Genomic DNA, 15,813 nt, shown 5'->3' with positions numbered 1-15,813 from the left:
TTTTGCCCCTCTACAGTTGTCTGACATCTTCAGATTACAGTTTTTCATCCTCTTCCTGTACGATGAAAACCATGTATCTCCAAATGTGGTGTTTTGTTTTTAAAGTTTGTGATAATCTGAAGGAAGAATTACTTCTAAAGCTAAATAAACTATTTAAAAGCTGGATCAGATGGAAAATGCAATTTCCCAAAGTTGAAAACAGGGCCGTTTTTCTCTAGGAGGAAAAATGACTTTTTAGAGATACGTGGTTTTCCCAGGATAGTGATGCTATAAACATTTGATCTTATAGAATATGATGCATTGCTTTACATTAAACTACCGGACAGTATGGAAAGGGGTCAAATTAGCACAACCTTAAACATGCAATATTATTGCAGCTATAATATTAATCCAAAAACATTATATATAATAGTAAAACACAGACAGGGAACCTTTTTTAGGCTCCATTTTGTTGATACTATTTACATATTTTTGACTTAAAATAGGTTTTCTCTGCGGGACTTTTACTTGTAGTGGAGTAGTAGTAGTATTAGATATTAGAGTATTAGTGTGCTATTAGTACTTTTACTTCAGTAAATGATCTGATTACTTCCTACACCTCTGGTTATCTTTAACATGATGTCTACATATGTATATGACACCAGTTTAGAAAAACATAGGAAATATATATTTTTAAATAACTAAACTACCAATTGTACATTTTACAATTTTGTAAAACTGTAGTTGCTTTTCACGTTATGATTTTGTGTCCAAAATATATTATGAGTAAAATATATATATATATATATAATGCATTGTTATAAATCAAATGACCCTAAAGTATAGCAAAACCAGTTAAGATCAGCTCCACAGTGACCAGCTACAACATTACAATGTTTTACACAGGGAAGCATCAGAAGTAGTAATCTAATATAACACTGAGAGCCTCTCATCTGCCTATTGAGTACTATATAGTATATTTGACTTCATTATTTCCTTATAAGTAAGATCACAATCATAATAATTCATTATAATATGTTATATATGAAATCTTGAACAAATGAAAGCATAATACATTTACACAAAATACACATTTTATGTTATTCTTTCACAAATGTTTACATTTTACAACATATCGTGTTGTATGGGATAAATTGGATGTGGGGCTGTAATTTATATGCAAGTTACCATATAATGCAGACTACAGGTCCTCATTTATATCCATTTTTTATTTACAACTACTTATAGCCAGGCAACTAAAGTAAAGACAATATTTACACCTTTATTCTCTGTATATACATATAAACACAGTGACAGAGGACTTTCATATGGACACAAAGCTTGTCTTGTCCTCATAAAGACAAGCCATACGTACAAGTGCATCTTGTAGCCATTCAGATTGTTTTCAATGTTGCATCATGACAGAAAGAAAAAAAAATGTATTCATCAGTCTCTCGTGCAGCTGACTCTTCATGTGCTGTAACTTTCACTCTCCTGCACTGACATTAGTGATTCTTTGCCGGCTTCTTGCTGCGGGATGCTAAAGGACTCCTCTTCCTCTCCAAAGCGGAGTTTAGTGTCTGTGGACGTGCCAGACGGTATCGTACAAGCCCCGTCTCCTATGTTCACAGTGATGCTGACGTTGTAGTGGGGATTGGTGGTCACAGGGCTGATGACCTGTGGGCTGGTTGGCTGAGAGGAGGACTGTGTGGGGACGCTGGGATGGGGGGTGACGGGCTCTGTGTTTGATTTTAAAGTCATGGGCTCCGACAAAGCAGAGTCTAGATTGTGAAGAGCTAAGTTGGATTGCAAAGGACCGATGGACTCCTGGCTGCTGTAGCCGTCTGTTCGGGTTAACGTTTCAGTATTGTTATTGCACTGACTGTGGTCACTGCAGGCTTGCCCGTTCTGCAGCAGACATTGTTGTTCCGGTAAGCTTTTTATGATTGAAGTCAGCTGTGTTTCCCCCAAATAACCCGGATTGATCTGCAGAAGAAACACATAAAAAGGTTGGTTCTCAGTATTCTGTATAACAGTCTATTCAAAAGGTATTCAAGAAGAAAAGCAGAAGAAGACTCACTTTATCACCACTCTCACAATTTCCATTCGCATCTACTTTAGGATGAAATCTTTTAGCGTCTGGGCAAAAAAAGCAGAGTAAACGTTGAGTAAGATCGTGACACAAACAGTTCCTGATAAAGATGTTGACAAGCAAAGGTCATCATCATTCTGTATTTCAAGTTGAAGATAAATATAACGTAGATACAATCATACCTTTTCCACGAAACAAGAACATGATTAAAGGGGACATATTATGAAAAACTCCCTTTATTAGTGCTTGTGCACAAACATGTGGATGCAGCTATATTCAGACAGGATGAGCAAAGTGTTTTTTGAACATTAAAGCATGTAAACATGTTTCTATATACACGCCTAATATGTCCCATAAATGCACTTTTTCTTTTCCTTTAGGATGCAGTTACCTTTCTTCCAGACTTGTTTATAAAGGATCAGAAGAATGATAGCGATGCAAAGTATAACTGTAACAACGGCAATGACCACAGCTAAGAGAGAGGGAGACACAGACACAACACAGAGGCAGAAGGTGAGAGATGATACACTGATTAGACCTCACAGTTTTCTCATGATGACTTGCTTAGAAACACAGAGAAACAACATCAGTCAGTTACCGTACCCAGTGTACTGTCGAATGCTATGCTTGGTGGCGGGGGTTTTGTCAAATGGGTGAGTACTATCTCTGGAACGGACGGGCTGAAAGACAGCGTGGAGTCTGTCGGTCCACGTGGAGTCTTAGTGTTTGAGGTCGCTGAGACTGTACTCATCCCTTCACTTGCGCTTGTGAACACCATCTCAGCGCGAGGCTCTTTCGTTGAGGTTTGAGGCTGCAAAGTGGATTTAAAAACCTCAAGTTCACACATGGTGTCTGAGGTCGCATCACCTTTCCTGACAACAGTCCTCCCATGGCAGCTGGAGAGAAACAGAGTGAGAGGTCAAAGATCTGAGCTCCTAACGACTGTGTACAAATGTGACTTTCCTTCGCTCACTTTGTATGAGGCCGACAGGGGTCCATGGAGTAAACGTCAGAGAACGTGCCGTCGGGGCATTGTTCACACTTCACATTGGAGTATCCTGTCCCTGGGAAAAACACCCAAACGTGTTGCTATTTACTAACATCTCACATAGAATGACATTTTAACTTTATGCTGTATGTAACATGTTATACTTTGGATTGGACTAATAATCAAGTATGACAGTAAATGTGGTTGGTATAGCAGTTCCAGATACCTGTGACTAAATGTGTTGTGCCTTTGTAGATACACTGTGATCTATAAATTGTAAAGCACATGTGTAAATGATAGAGGCTTAACATTGTTGTGGCAGTGGTGACCTCGTGGTCTGGTGGTACACCTTCTAAACCAGAAGGTCAGGAGTTCAATACCAGGGTCAATACCAGGCTGCCAACATTGTACTCCTGAGCAAGGTAATTAACCCTGAGTTGATCCAGGGAGACTGTCCCTGTAGTTAGTTCACTGTTAGTCACTCTAGAGAAGAGCATCAGCTAAATGTTGTTGTTATTATGCTATAATTTTACTGGTCCGGCCCACTTGAGATCAAATTGGGCTGTATGTGGCCCCTGAACTAAAATGAGTTTGACACCCCTGGTATAGACCTTAGATACAGGTGTAAGTAGCCACTATTAGGATCTGATATAGTTTTTACAATATACTTTTTAAAAGAAATTGGTGGATTGATTGTGAATGGGAATCACGTCTTGTGAATTGACCATTTCAACATTTATACTTGAGCCCGTACTCTTCAAACTGTAACTCAGCAAAGCAGTTTGCAATAATTATAATCGAACCTCACGAAAATGAGATCTTACAAAGGGTTTAAGAACTACATGTATGGTAAACACACAGTGACGATTGAACAATACTAGTTGCTGTACCTGGCAAAGACACTCCATAACCAGCTCTGCATTGCGTGTACCTGCTACATGCTGAGCAGTACGGGTCATCAAATTCCATGATGCAATACATCCTTGGCTTGCACTCACACCTTGACCTTGCAGTAGAGGAGCAGTTCTTGGCATCCTGCAGACCTTTATCTGGTTGTATGTAGAAACACATGCTTTGCTTACAGAGACAGTTGAGTGTTTAAAAGGAAAAAATAATTTCAACAAATTGCATATGTTACAGAGAGCTTCATTGTAGCGACTGACTTGTTCTGCATTTGGTACAGCTAAAGCAGTTTTTAGCGTAGTTCCATTTCTCCATGTACTGGCGTGTTGGACATTGTTCACATACAGTGTCATTAGTTTCAGAGCATTCTTGTATCAGCCTCTGTCCTGTTTGAATATGTACATAAATGAATCCACATGTTAGTCACTTTAAATGCATTTTACAGAAGCGCATGGGCATTGTAAGTCCAAAAGTCCCACTAACAGACAAAAAGATTAAAAAGATACATTATTCCTCATTCATTTTCTTGTACATCATAGTACCATGCCATCATCTTGGTTTGGTTTTCCTGGTTAAAATATATCATCCCATCTTCATTGCCTTAAACAGAGTTGTTCATCACAGTCCAAAATGAAATGGTGATACATACTGTACTTGTCTGTATGACACAGAATGCTGGCTTTCATGTATTTTATGTCTCGGAAGGTTGAATACTTCAACATTTTTAATAACGCAATTAGAAGTGTTACGTTTGAGTGAAATAAGCACTTGGTGCTACCTTCACTCCCTGCGTGGTGGAGAAGTGGGATGTAAGACAATTAGCTCCACACTGACTGGGAGAGATGAGGTCAGCAGGCGCATGAGATCAAATTACTGCTTGAGCACTTCAACAGTTTTTATTGCTCAAAGAAGATTGGGAAGGTGTGGGGAGGAGAGATGTGATGAAAATCCATACTGAGAACATGTTTATACTAATGTGGATACAATTGACTATGTGTCTGCATTCCTGAGCTGCAACATTGCAACGCTGGCCGCACTCAAATCACTGAAGTCACAGTCGGGGATATTCAGAGCTGAAACACTCGTATCTTTGATATCTATTGCTTAAAGGAATTCTTCCCCCACAAAATGACCATTTGTATATCAACTACTCACCCCGTGTTACCTTCATATCTTAAAGAAAACTTTGTTTTTCTCGTATGCCTCGACGGTGAACAAAGAATCAAAAAACGCTGAAACGCTCACTTTTCAGAAAGACGCGTATAAAGATGGATGCGTTTGGGAAGTAGTGAGCATGGACAAATGGACGACAGGATAAACAAGACTTGGATTGTCATGCACGAGTTGTGTGAGACAATGTAATAGATATTTTTTGGTCCCCCATTTAATTCATCAAGTCTTTTCTGTTTTTTGATTCTTTGTTCACAGTGGAGGCACGCGGGAAAAACAAAGTTTTCTTCAAGAATTCAAGGTAACACATGGTGAGTAATTGACATAGGCCTACAAATGATAAGTATGTGCAAAGTATTCCTTTAATACAAGTATAAGTCAATAAAGTGAAAAGAAAAGATAAACACTTGCTGTAGGCCTTTCACAGCAGACATTTTGATTTGAGGACAGGTGTTACTAATCACACTAACGATGGCTACGGTCTAGTCAAGTGTTCCAGTGACAGTGAGCCAACATGCACAATATCTGGACCCTGAAATCAAAGCAGCTGAAAGGAATTCAGCCATCATTCATTTTGTTATTTACATCCAATCTTTTCCTACTGTGTCCTATACACTGCATGATTACACATCTGTTTGGCATTTCTGGACTCCAACTTCACATTACTTATCTGCACAAACACCAATTATGTATGAAATAAGCTAATATCAGAAGATATATTGGCCCGGCCGACTTTAAACAAATCATTTTCCTGTAATGATGTACACAATAAACTCCCTTCATGTAGTCTCTTATGATGAAACAAGGAACCTGACAAACTACAGTAGGTGCTGTTTTTATTTTTCACACCTCAACACCCATGCTTTCACTGACATGTGTCATCATATAACTGTTATTAGTCATTTTAGAAAATGTACAAATTGCAGTCCTAGCTGTGTTTACAGGACAACACTTACCAGGGTGGCACTTCTTGCAACACAGGCCAGAACCTTCTAACAGGTACTCTGTTGTTCGGTTCAGACAGTTTCCATCTGAGTCTGCGTGATAGGGCTGAGAGCAGACCTATGGGAAAGAGAGACGATACTTAAGAGCAACTCATCTTGTGCTGTTCAGGCGAGGAGGGTGAAGAACATAAGTCTTTTCTTGTAATGCTCTGACACAAATGAGCTGCATTAAGGCTGCTCTGGGGCTTCAAGGTAACGAGTCATCTAGAAATTGTGGTAAATATTTGCAGCCCACTTTTGTTTCAACCAGAAAAGTTTCCTAGAAGTGATTTTAAAATCAACAATTTAGTCATTAGGTGACAGAGAAAACAGTTAGCCAATGACTGGTTATGTTTTTCATCATGTTAAACAAGAGCTTAAAGTAATGCCAGACCACCCAGACCTGTGCCCCCCCCCCCCCTTTTCCCCCCTTTTCCCTTCTGGTAATGCTGCTGGCCTAAGCTGCTGACTTCAAACAGGCAGCCATTGTTCTGAATTTGAACGAGGTACATTTCACCTCCACAGTATCTCTTCCTCTCTGTGGGGCCCTTTAAATCTTCAGTCTTGGGACACTGCACACATGCACCCATGCAGTAACGCAGGCACAACCTCCCTGTCCCACACAAACCAAAATATCATGAATGCTGCTACTACAAGCACAGCATTGATGTGCATGACACAGTGCACGTTGCTGATACACCTGCTGCCCTGTGCACAAAGTTGAGTTCAAAGTCTCTCACCACAGTGCCCTCCAATGACAGGCAAAAGTTAGAATATGCTGACAGAAGCAGCGTATTTCTCATATTACAGGAAACAAGAGGCGGCGAGCTACAGAAGAAACCCTCGTTGCCGAAGCACAGACATCTTCTGTGGTGTGACCACAGGTAGCACGTATGTGATGATAAAGATAAACTTCGTGGCGCTCTGCGTTATTAATTGCTCTCAGCTTATCAAAGCATTCTGTTATTTCCCTTTTCTTCTGGCTGAATGCCTGAACTAACTTATCCTTATCAACAGAAATGCACTGTATGCACTGATACTGTATGAGAGAGGGTCGCTGCTTCCTTTCAATCCCTGGTGTCTTAACAATAAGATATTTGGTTTGAAACTGTACCAGACGGCAAGCAATCGAAACCAAATAGTCATACAGGTTCGCCACTTTAATAAATAAATAAATGAGTGATGCAGATAGACCCTGTTAACTTTAAAGCCGTTTGAGACATAGACCTCAAATTTGTCCAATTTGTCAGATAGACCTTGTTAATGACACAAACATCATTTGGACACTTTTTGAAATGCTGATTTTGCAAGTACACTTCTTTTTTTTTACTTAACACTCCCTTGAATCTATCCAAAAAAAGTGAAACTCAACAATTTCCATTATGTTTAAACATCAGAAGAAACCGGATGCTGGCTGATATCCAACTTGTCCAGAGTCTCTGATAAACACAGCAAACATGCATAGCAGACTTACAGACAGACACAAAGCCTACCTTGGTAGTTTGGACGTTCAGCAGAACCAGCAGTACAAGTATCCCCTTCATTGCCTCTTGGTTGAAGACTGTAGAGCATTCAGCCACCAGCGTGTACACTGTACTGATTATTTTATAAAGGCGGATCAGCAGTTTGTGCGAACAGGAGCCATTTCCTTGAACTGAGTCGAGTGTTTGGAGGAAGGAAACTAGCAGGGAGGCTCTAACCTACATTCACTGAGACAGAGTTTAGATGAGGTTAAACACTGATGTTGAACTTCATATTTATTTTACCTGATTTAGCTCATGTCTCTGTATAAGAACATTTGGACATTTTCATGTTTTTATTGTTTTATAAAATTAAATCAAGTAAATTTAATGTTACAGAAAACTGATCTCCACCAAGTAGTTTTCATTAATTACCTGTTCGCATAAGTGTTCACCCACTTTAACATGAGGTAATCATTTTAATCCAAGGACAATAACAAGGTCCCACTGCTGGAATTAAAAATACAAAGCACCTAAATGACAAGTTATTATCTTATTTCGTTATTCATAAATTTACTTAGAGTATGTAGAAAAATGAATCCAAGTGAAAATTAGTTTTATTCTTTCTATGCTGCTCCCTGCGTGATTAATCGTTATGTATCAGTGGGAAGTTAACGGTATTGACTCTTGGGTCAAACTAATTAAAGTCCCTACCAAAACAGGAACTGGATTAAATTAGATTTTCCCTTCTTGTTTATACACAGTTAGTTATGTATGTTGATGCGCAGCATAAAATGTAACAGCAATATTTTCAGCTATGGCAGAATTTGAAGATTTAGAATCCGTGCCGCTGTGGCAGGATCCTGTAGCTGATAGTTACATGATAAAGACAAAACACTATAACTAGAGCTCATGTTCTCTGTGACTGCTAGTATTGGCATTGCTGAAGTGACACTGAGCAAGGCGCTGAAGCCCTACAACATCATCTCCAACTTTACAATTTTAACCTGATGTGGACACATGGGAATTAAGGTTTCTTTTATTGCACTATAGTCACTACTGACTCAAACATATCTTCTCATAATGCATCCGCAGTACTGTAGGCCCGCCTGCTTTAATACCCCTATGCCTCGCTCTCTTTGTTCCTGTGTGAGACGTTGACATTTCACAATAAAGTTTCCCCTCCCACACTTTCAACATTTCTCTGGCACTAAAGTACACCAGGTTCAGTCCTGTTGTCCAATGTTGGTCTTGTTATATTTTGTCTTTTACAGTAAGTTACGTTCATCATGTAATTCTGAGGCGTTTTTTTAAAATAATCATACCTTCAGTGTTTAATTGTTGTTACAGCATAAAACGTGACCAGCAGAACTGAAACCTTTTTTTAAATGATTGTTTCAGGTTTGATCGAGTACAGCATAATATATGAACTTTTATATGACTTGCTTCAAGCAGATATTTCACAATCTTAAATTCATATTGCGTGGTTTTCCAGTCTGATATCTGAACTGAACTGAAAACAGTAAGAGGAGGCATGATTACATATTGTTCTCAAGTAAGAAAGTTTCAAATCCTGTTAATTTATGTACTGTGTGAAGGTGGACAAATGCATAACATTTACTATGCTTTGATAAACTGGTATGGTCATAATCTACAGACTCAAGTATTTAAAAATGAAGTAAATCACCTGTTTTATCTTCCTTTGTTGAATACCAATCATCTGGTTCCTTTCTAAAAAGTATCATCGATGTGTGAAAAGTTGATGTAAGCCCTACTTCAGCATCTGATCACTGCGGAGTCTCCAGTGTTGGATGATGGTTTATTAATCTTACATCTAAGATCGATCAGTAAGATAATGTAGTTTCAAGACAACTCGTTCCACTGAAACTCATAATAGCCGTCCAATGAAAAAATGAGCAAAACTTAAAAGCATGCCATATGAGGATTTGAAGATATGATGACGATGATGATATGAGCTTCAGAAGCATAACTTCCCTTCAGAACTGCTCGTGGTAAAAATCAAATGCAGTATCACAAAGCCTCATCTCACACAAAGCTTCCCATTTCTAAGATGACGAGCACACGGCAGACGCTTTGCTTTGAACAACCGGTTTGTGCTAAAACATCAAAGTACAACAGGAGCTAAATAATAATTCAAATATATATATTCCTGTTGAGCTTCAATCACACCAAAATAAATAACATTTCCTCTACTTTGTTTTTTCTATTGGTCATTTTGGGTGATTTCATTGAACTATCCCTAATACATTGTGTTTATATTATCTAACATATATTCAATAATTAAAATATGTGCGCCTGCAAGATACATACTGGAAGTGTCATAGGTGCGATTGTTACAGTATTTGACTTTAAGTTGTGGTTGTTTTCTGTCCCGCAGAAAGGAAGTGTCAAAGGAAGTAAGAAAAAACAGAAGTAGCGTGAACCTGGGCGCCAAAATAAACAGCTGGAAAGGGCAAAAGAGATGATTCAAAATGACTTCCTTAATGTTGTGAACTTTACAAAGCAAACTCAAATGTAACCGTTGTTATGCAATTCTAAAACAGTCCTCACTGTGGGGTAATGTTTTGAGCTGCTGACATATGCAGTCTAAATCTTTTCCAAACTCTGAAGATTGGCTATTCGATCACTGGCTCCTCCAGTCTACATGTCGAATCGACCTTGGGCAAGACACTGAACCTCAAACTCAGAAAGTGTAGACATTGGTGTGTGAGTGTGTGTTAGTGGGTAAATGTTGGCATGTAGTGTAGAAGCACTTTGAGTGGTCGGGAAAACTAGAAAAGGAGCTAGTGTGCAAGTCCATTCACCATTAAACTGGCATGTTATCATAACGTGCCATTACATTCTCTTACTCATTACTTGGAAACTAATTATCTCAGGTTTCAAATGTTAGCATACACATTAAGCAGGAGATATTACAGAAACACTTTATTGAAATAAAACATTTGCAAAATACAGAGAATTAATACAGGAGCATAAAAAAGGAAATCACTTTGGGCAAATGACTCACAGGAACTTCTATAATCACTTCAAAATAGCCTTTGATTGTTTGTCAGTGCAAAGGGTAAAATGTGCTTCCTAGTTTTCTTTTGGAAGAGAAGTGTTGGAAGTTGTGACGAGCCAAGCGAGACACATCGGAGATCTTGTTTCCAGACACTTTGTGTGTAGATAGATTCTGAAACATATTTTAAAAAACACCATTTGAGAAGATTCAACATTGATCTTTTCCTTTGTCATAGTTCAATAACAATAATAACAACTGCATTTAGATAAGCCAGTTCCAGGGCTTCGCTATTGTGCATGCTGGTTCACTGTCATTGTTTACTGGGACACTTCATGGAACTGAACAATCATTCAAGCTGGGGGAGGCAGGTTTCTTTTGCAGTCATTGGGCAAAAGATTTCATAATTACCTTTATTGTAGTTCAAGTGGTATCCAAATAAAAAAACAAAAAGACCTGGCAGAATTTGAGAATACAGCCGTTCTGCTGAGATCCTATGCACGTGCTTCATACAGTAACCTTTACAAATTCTAGTCATTAATTTCAATCCTCATCCCAATCATGATTGTGATCCCAATCTATTGCTGCAACTTTATGAGAATTACCGTCCTGTTTTCAAATAACCGTAGCCTTGAGCTGCCGCGAGCCTTTAGCTACGATTAGCAGAAGGCTACACTATTAGCACCATTTTCTCTCCATCTCTGAAACGCTTTGCCGATATTGTCAAATTCTCTTTTTGATAAATCCGTCTTGCACTTTTTGAGTTGATTTGCTGTGTAGGCAGTTGTTGCCTAGGCTGGAATAGCAACCTTTCCTGCAGGATATTCAGCCATTGAATTAGACTTTCACCATCTCATGGGACGCGTGTTGCATTTGTAGAACAGCCGATAGGAACGGTCTCTCTCTGAAGTGACCTGTGTTTGACCAGTCTCCCGTCGCAGGCTACATTTTCTAAAGCCTGAAAACAGAGGTCTCTTCTCTCAGACCACTTGAATTACAAAATGCTGAAAGGTTATTATGGAATTTTTGCCCAATGATTCCAAAAATATAGTGCCGTCTGCCAGCTTTCATGATATTAGTTAGATATTAGTTAGTGTGCTTTTCCTACTATAACGCATCAAAATGTCTGATTTGAAAAAAGGTCTATCATGTTTCACCTCCAGTTCCTTGTTCTGTGACCCATTGGAGCTCTTCATATTCAGACTGCTCCGCAGATCGAGGCTGCTGGGCGGCAGCAGCGAGCTCTGCCCTGTGTTCGACCAGCCTGAGAGACAGTGCTGGACCGGACCAGAGAGACATGCAGATGAAATATGACTTTAGTACACTGATAAAACTTTAAATGTCAAACTAAACATAGAGGTTTACACAATATGTAAAGATCTCAAAGGGGAAATGGCACGGCTTAGAAGTCATACATGATCATGCAGTGCTCACCGATGGTAACCCCAAACTATCAGAAGGGTCAAAGCTGCATCGCCGATGAGCTTTGTACTTGTAAGATGGCAAGAGGGTGGAGCGAGGGATGCTGATCCTTGAAAAGAAAACAAAAAGAAAACTCATGAGATGACAGACATGCTGCTTCAGAGGTATATTTGAACATACTGTATCATAAACTTGACAAAAACATGTCTGACCCCACACCTTACCTGTTTTTTCTGCTTTAAAAAGGTATTTAAAAGATCACACTATTACTGCAAGTACCATTTTTTGACAGCCTACATTCAAAGACAGAAGGTTTGACTTCCGGATTTATCAAGGGGGGGACAAAGTATATGAAATTAAAAATGTTTGTCACCTGGTGCCAATTAAGTGCCTCGTTGTTTGTTGGTCATAAAAGACAGTTAAAGTGCGCATGATCATTACCTAACGAGAGCCGGTTCAGCAGAAGTGTGAGGCCGGGAGGATTTGTGCTCTTTGCACACCGGGCAGCACTCCTGATTGTTAAGTGGGACGGGGAACAGCCTGCTGTTAATCCTGTAAGAGAACGTACCTGAACAAAAGGTGAGCAATGAATTACTTCTGCCATCATGGAAAATGGGACTAGGCTATTCAAATAAATAACCCCTCTTACATTGATGAGTGTCCGTGTTAGCCTCTGGCCCGTCCTTGTCGGTCAGCAGTGGCAGGACCGAATGGTTCTTATCAGGAAATCTATGAGGAGAGCAAATAAATAGTAACTTAATTGTGCCGCCATCATCAATCACAGGTAAACCTGACATACACAATCGCCCGCAAGTGCAATCAAGGGTGAAGCACTCACTCCACTTGTGGGCTGTGGACACACTGGTCTTTATTAAGCGATCGAAAGGTGCGCAGGTCATTGAAGAACTTGTCAGAGCGCTCTATCAAGGAGTCCTCAGCATCCAGGACTCCTAGGAGGGAACAAACATCACCTGTTAGGGCTCTTTTACATGATCGTGTGTGTATAAGAAATAAGTAGACAGGGAGATCAATAAGGCGTACCTGCTATCCAGTCATATCCGAGTAAAGGCTGCAAATGATGCCTGTCTGAGGCAGATATCTCGTCGCATTCATCAGTCTGAAATGTGACTCGACTCCGCACATCCCTCTACAAAAACACACAAGTGGTACAGAAGTGTAAAACACGGCGGAGATTGAGCTACAAAAACCATCTCACAGCCAGGTGTTTGGAGTTTACAGGGATACCTTTTTCAGTTATCACTTTTTCAATTATTCCTTTAAGACCACCAGTTTTTACAATGTTGCTTACTTTAAGATATCACTGAGATTTAGGGAACAAGGCCATGGTAGTGCTGATGCTCTACTCCTTATTATCTAATTTTACAAAACAGAGACAAACTTATGTCGACAGTGCTCGTTTCTTTGTTCTTACCTGTTCTTTGCTGCGATTTACTAGACAGGACTTGTTGCTGGCTGGCCTCGTCTCCTGCAGCCTGCTGTGGACAAGAGGTCGTCCGTTGCCATCTTTGGAAAGGTCTGATGATGTTGTATGTTGAGCAGTCCCTTCTCTGTGTTTACTTTTGAAAGTAGGTGTTGAAAAAGTGCTCTGGATGCTTGTTTGTCCTTCACATGTATCTGATGGAGACACAGAGGCACAGATGTCATACACACGACAGGTTTGCAGTGAAATGTAAAGTGATAAACAACACAAAGCAAGAAACTTAATGTGCAACACGAAAAGACGGAAAAAACATCAGAGCACAAGAAATAGCATTTTATATCAGGAGTTGTGTCTAGTTTGACAAAAAAAAACACCTCAAAGTGAACTTATTAGCTTTTCTAGACCTGTGAACCGCATCCATCACCATATGATGTGCTATAATATGAGAATTTAGTGCAGAGATTTAAAAAATAATAATACAACAGAGCACATCTTGGACGAAACACCTGCTCGCAAGGAAGCTAGCTAACGTAGCTTAGATCTGCAGACTTCTCTTGTGTATTTCGCCTTATACAAAAAAAATGTTTTAAAGTTTGATTACCCGCAAATCTCACGGTAGGTTTGGCGAGGGCGGCCCGGGCAGAACCTCGGTCTCCATCGGTCAGGGTCCGGATCTCTGCGGGGTCTCTCTTCTGCTCAGCCTCGTCCTCTCTCTCCCTCTTGCGGCTCTGACTGCAGCCGCTAAACCGCTCCAGTTTCTCTCTCTGCTGCTTCAACTGATTTAATAAATCTTTGTTACGATCTCTTAAAACGTAAATTCGGTCCATGGAGGACATTTATTTATTTAAACCACGTTAAAGCAGGTTTATCTAATTTACTGAGAGGGAAACAAACAACGACTCTTCTGTGATTTAAACCAGACTCCATAACAACGCGTTGACAACAATGATTTGATTGGCTGTGATCATTCTACCCGTCATGCCTTATCTTAAAGCGACAGACACACATTTGATTTGCGCTGCAGGACATGATGTTGAACAACAGAGGGCGCTATTTACTTAGTGACACTGGACAGAGATGATGGTGGTCAGTGCATATAACGGAGATTGGTTAATAACATGGTTGAAGAAACATCACATTGTATGTGATTGTTGACAAGAAACTCTGTTTGGATTCACTCCCTGTTCACTCCCACTTGCTTGGTGGTGGGATGCTTTTTCACTAAGCCCCGCATGTAGGCCAACATATATGGTTCACCTTTCCCATTTTCTCAGTGGTACAACTGATGTAGACTCACAGTCTGTTTAACGGTCACTGCCTAATTTCTTGACTTTTCCAGCTCTTCAATTTCATTTTTATTGATTTCACATGTCTCCTCTTTCTTTTCTTCTTCTTCCTCCTCTATGCTGTCCTTCTCTTTCAACCTATTATCCACGCTTAGCCCACCCAATAAATCAAAATTCATAACATTTTAAAATGGCAGGTGACTAATTGGCACAGTAATACTGTAATGAGGTCACGGTTGTGTGTTTTATAGAGTATTTTACAACAGCTTCGAACGTGGCTCAGCCAATCATAATCAAGGTTCCCTTTTATAATTGAGCAATAAGCCACGAAAAGCTGTTGTTTACAGTGATTTTAGAACAGCGAAGGGGTACGACTAGAGCTAAGTTTGTATACCTCCGTGACATTAGACCTCCAGTGTTGTACTGAAACCAATGAAAATACAGCAATGACATTGAAGTTTTCAGTAGGAGCCAATGGGCAGACAGACACAGACACAGAGACTAAGGCGATGTTGGTTTAGGCTTTTTAATGAGATTTGTTAACAATAACAAGCCTTATCCTTTAATGCTGAAAGGCAAAGTTTCAGATGCACATAGGGAACAAATCTGCAGAGTAAACTACAGCTGTTAAAGACATGTAGTGGAGTAAAAAGTAGGCTACAATATTTTCCTCTGTGGTCGAGAGTACCTCAAAATCATACTTAAGTATACCACTTGATTAAATGTCAATTGCTACTTACTCAATTACCTTCCATCATTGGCTAATAAGCGTTAAGAATAAGGGTAAATACTGTAATTCATACTGAAACTCAAAGAAATAAAACCATGAACAAGATAGTCTGTTGAAGACATAACAAGCCTTCAAAGCCTAGTTGAGCCTAAACAGTACCACTATAGCCGCAGGGAGCACAGGGACAAGATGGAAAACCATATTAGGTAGAAAAAGGAAATTAACTCCAGGCCGGGCGGTTCAAACAAAGTGCTACAAGGACATTTACCAGAGGTGCCAGGACAAAATTAATGAGCCCAGGAGTATAATGAAAGTATGAGTATACATCTAGTCAACAAGG

General features: G+C 39.7%; 3 protein-coding genes across 6 annotated transcripts in view; 1 reads left to right on the top strand and 2 right to left on the bottom strand.

Moving 5' to 3' along the window:
- Positions 1-1,193: 1,193 nt before the first annotated feature.
- Positions 1,194-7,816, bottom strand: tnfrsf1b (tumor necrosis factor receptor superfamily, member 1B). 3 transcript variants are annotated; one of them, XM_029430627.1, is made up of 9 exons: positions 7,609-7,816; positions 6,089-6,194; positions 4,223-4,348; positions 3,950-4,108; positions 3,045-3,129; positions 2,675-2,967; positions 2,463-2,543; positions 2,060-2,118; positions 1,194-1,965 (listed from the first exon to the last, which is right to left on the bottom strand). In XM_029430627.1, exons 1-9 carry the CDS (start codon positions 7,657-7,659, stop codon positions 1,450-1,452), a joined length of 1,476 nt encoding a protein of 491 aa, XP_029286487.1. In that variant the 5' UTR covers positions 7,660-7,816; the 3' UTR covers positions 1,194-1,449. The 3 variants fall into 3 exon arrangements, with proteins under 3 accessions (XP_029286487.1, XP_029286486.1, XP_029286488.1); XM_029430626.1 differs by having other exon boundaries at positions 3,045-3,135; positions 7,609-7,814; XM_029430628.1 differs by lacking the exon at positions 6,089-6,194 and having other exon boundaries at positions 3,045-3,135; positions 7,609-7,812.
- A 2,683-nt stretch (positions 7,817-10,499) lies between these two features.
- On the bottom strand, positions 10,500-14,404 carry miip (migration and invasion inhibitory protein). The gene is made up of 9 exons (XM_029431867.1): positions 14,059-14,404; positions 13,449-13,651; positions 13,058-13,163; positions 12,855-12,966; positions 12,666-12,745; positions 12,458-12,584; positions 12,029-12,125; positions 11,752-11,871; positions 10,500-10,768 (listed from the first exon to the last, which is right to left on the bottom strand). Exons 1-9 carry the CDS (start codon positions 14,291-14,293, stop codon positions 10,646-10,648), a joined length of 1,203 nt encoding a protein of 400 aa, XP_029287727.1. The 5' UTR covers positions 14,294-14,404; the 3' UTR covers positions 10,500-10,645.
- Positions 12,465-15,813, top strand: part of mmel1 (membrane metallo-endopeptidase-like 1) — a 28,894-nt gene continuing 25,545 nt past the window's right edge. The window contains exons 1-2 of one of the 2 annotated variants that reach the window (XM_029431866.1): positions 12,466-12,595; positions 13,473-13,550. The gene's annotated coding sequence lies outside the window, so the exon portion shown is untranslated. Of the gene's footprint in view, positions 12,596-13,472; positions 13,551-15,813 lie in introns of both variants that reach the window. The other variant, XM_029431863.1, reaches the window with a different exon arrangement.

Source organism: Cottoperca gobio, chromosome 5, assembly GCF_900634415.1.
Source record: "Cottoperca gobio chromosome 5, fCotGob3.1, whole genome shotgun sequence".
Lineage (NCBI taxonomy): Eukaryota > Metazoa > Chordata > Actinopteri > Perciformes > Bovichtidae > Cottoperca > Cottoperca gobio.
The sequence above is the reverse complement of the archived record's forward strand: the minus strand, read 5'-3'. Positions and strand labels throughout refer to the sequence as shown.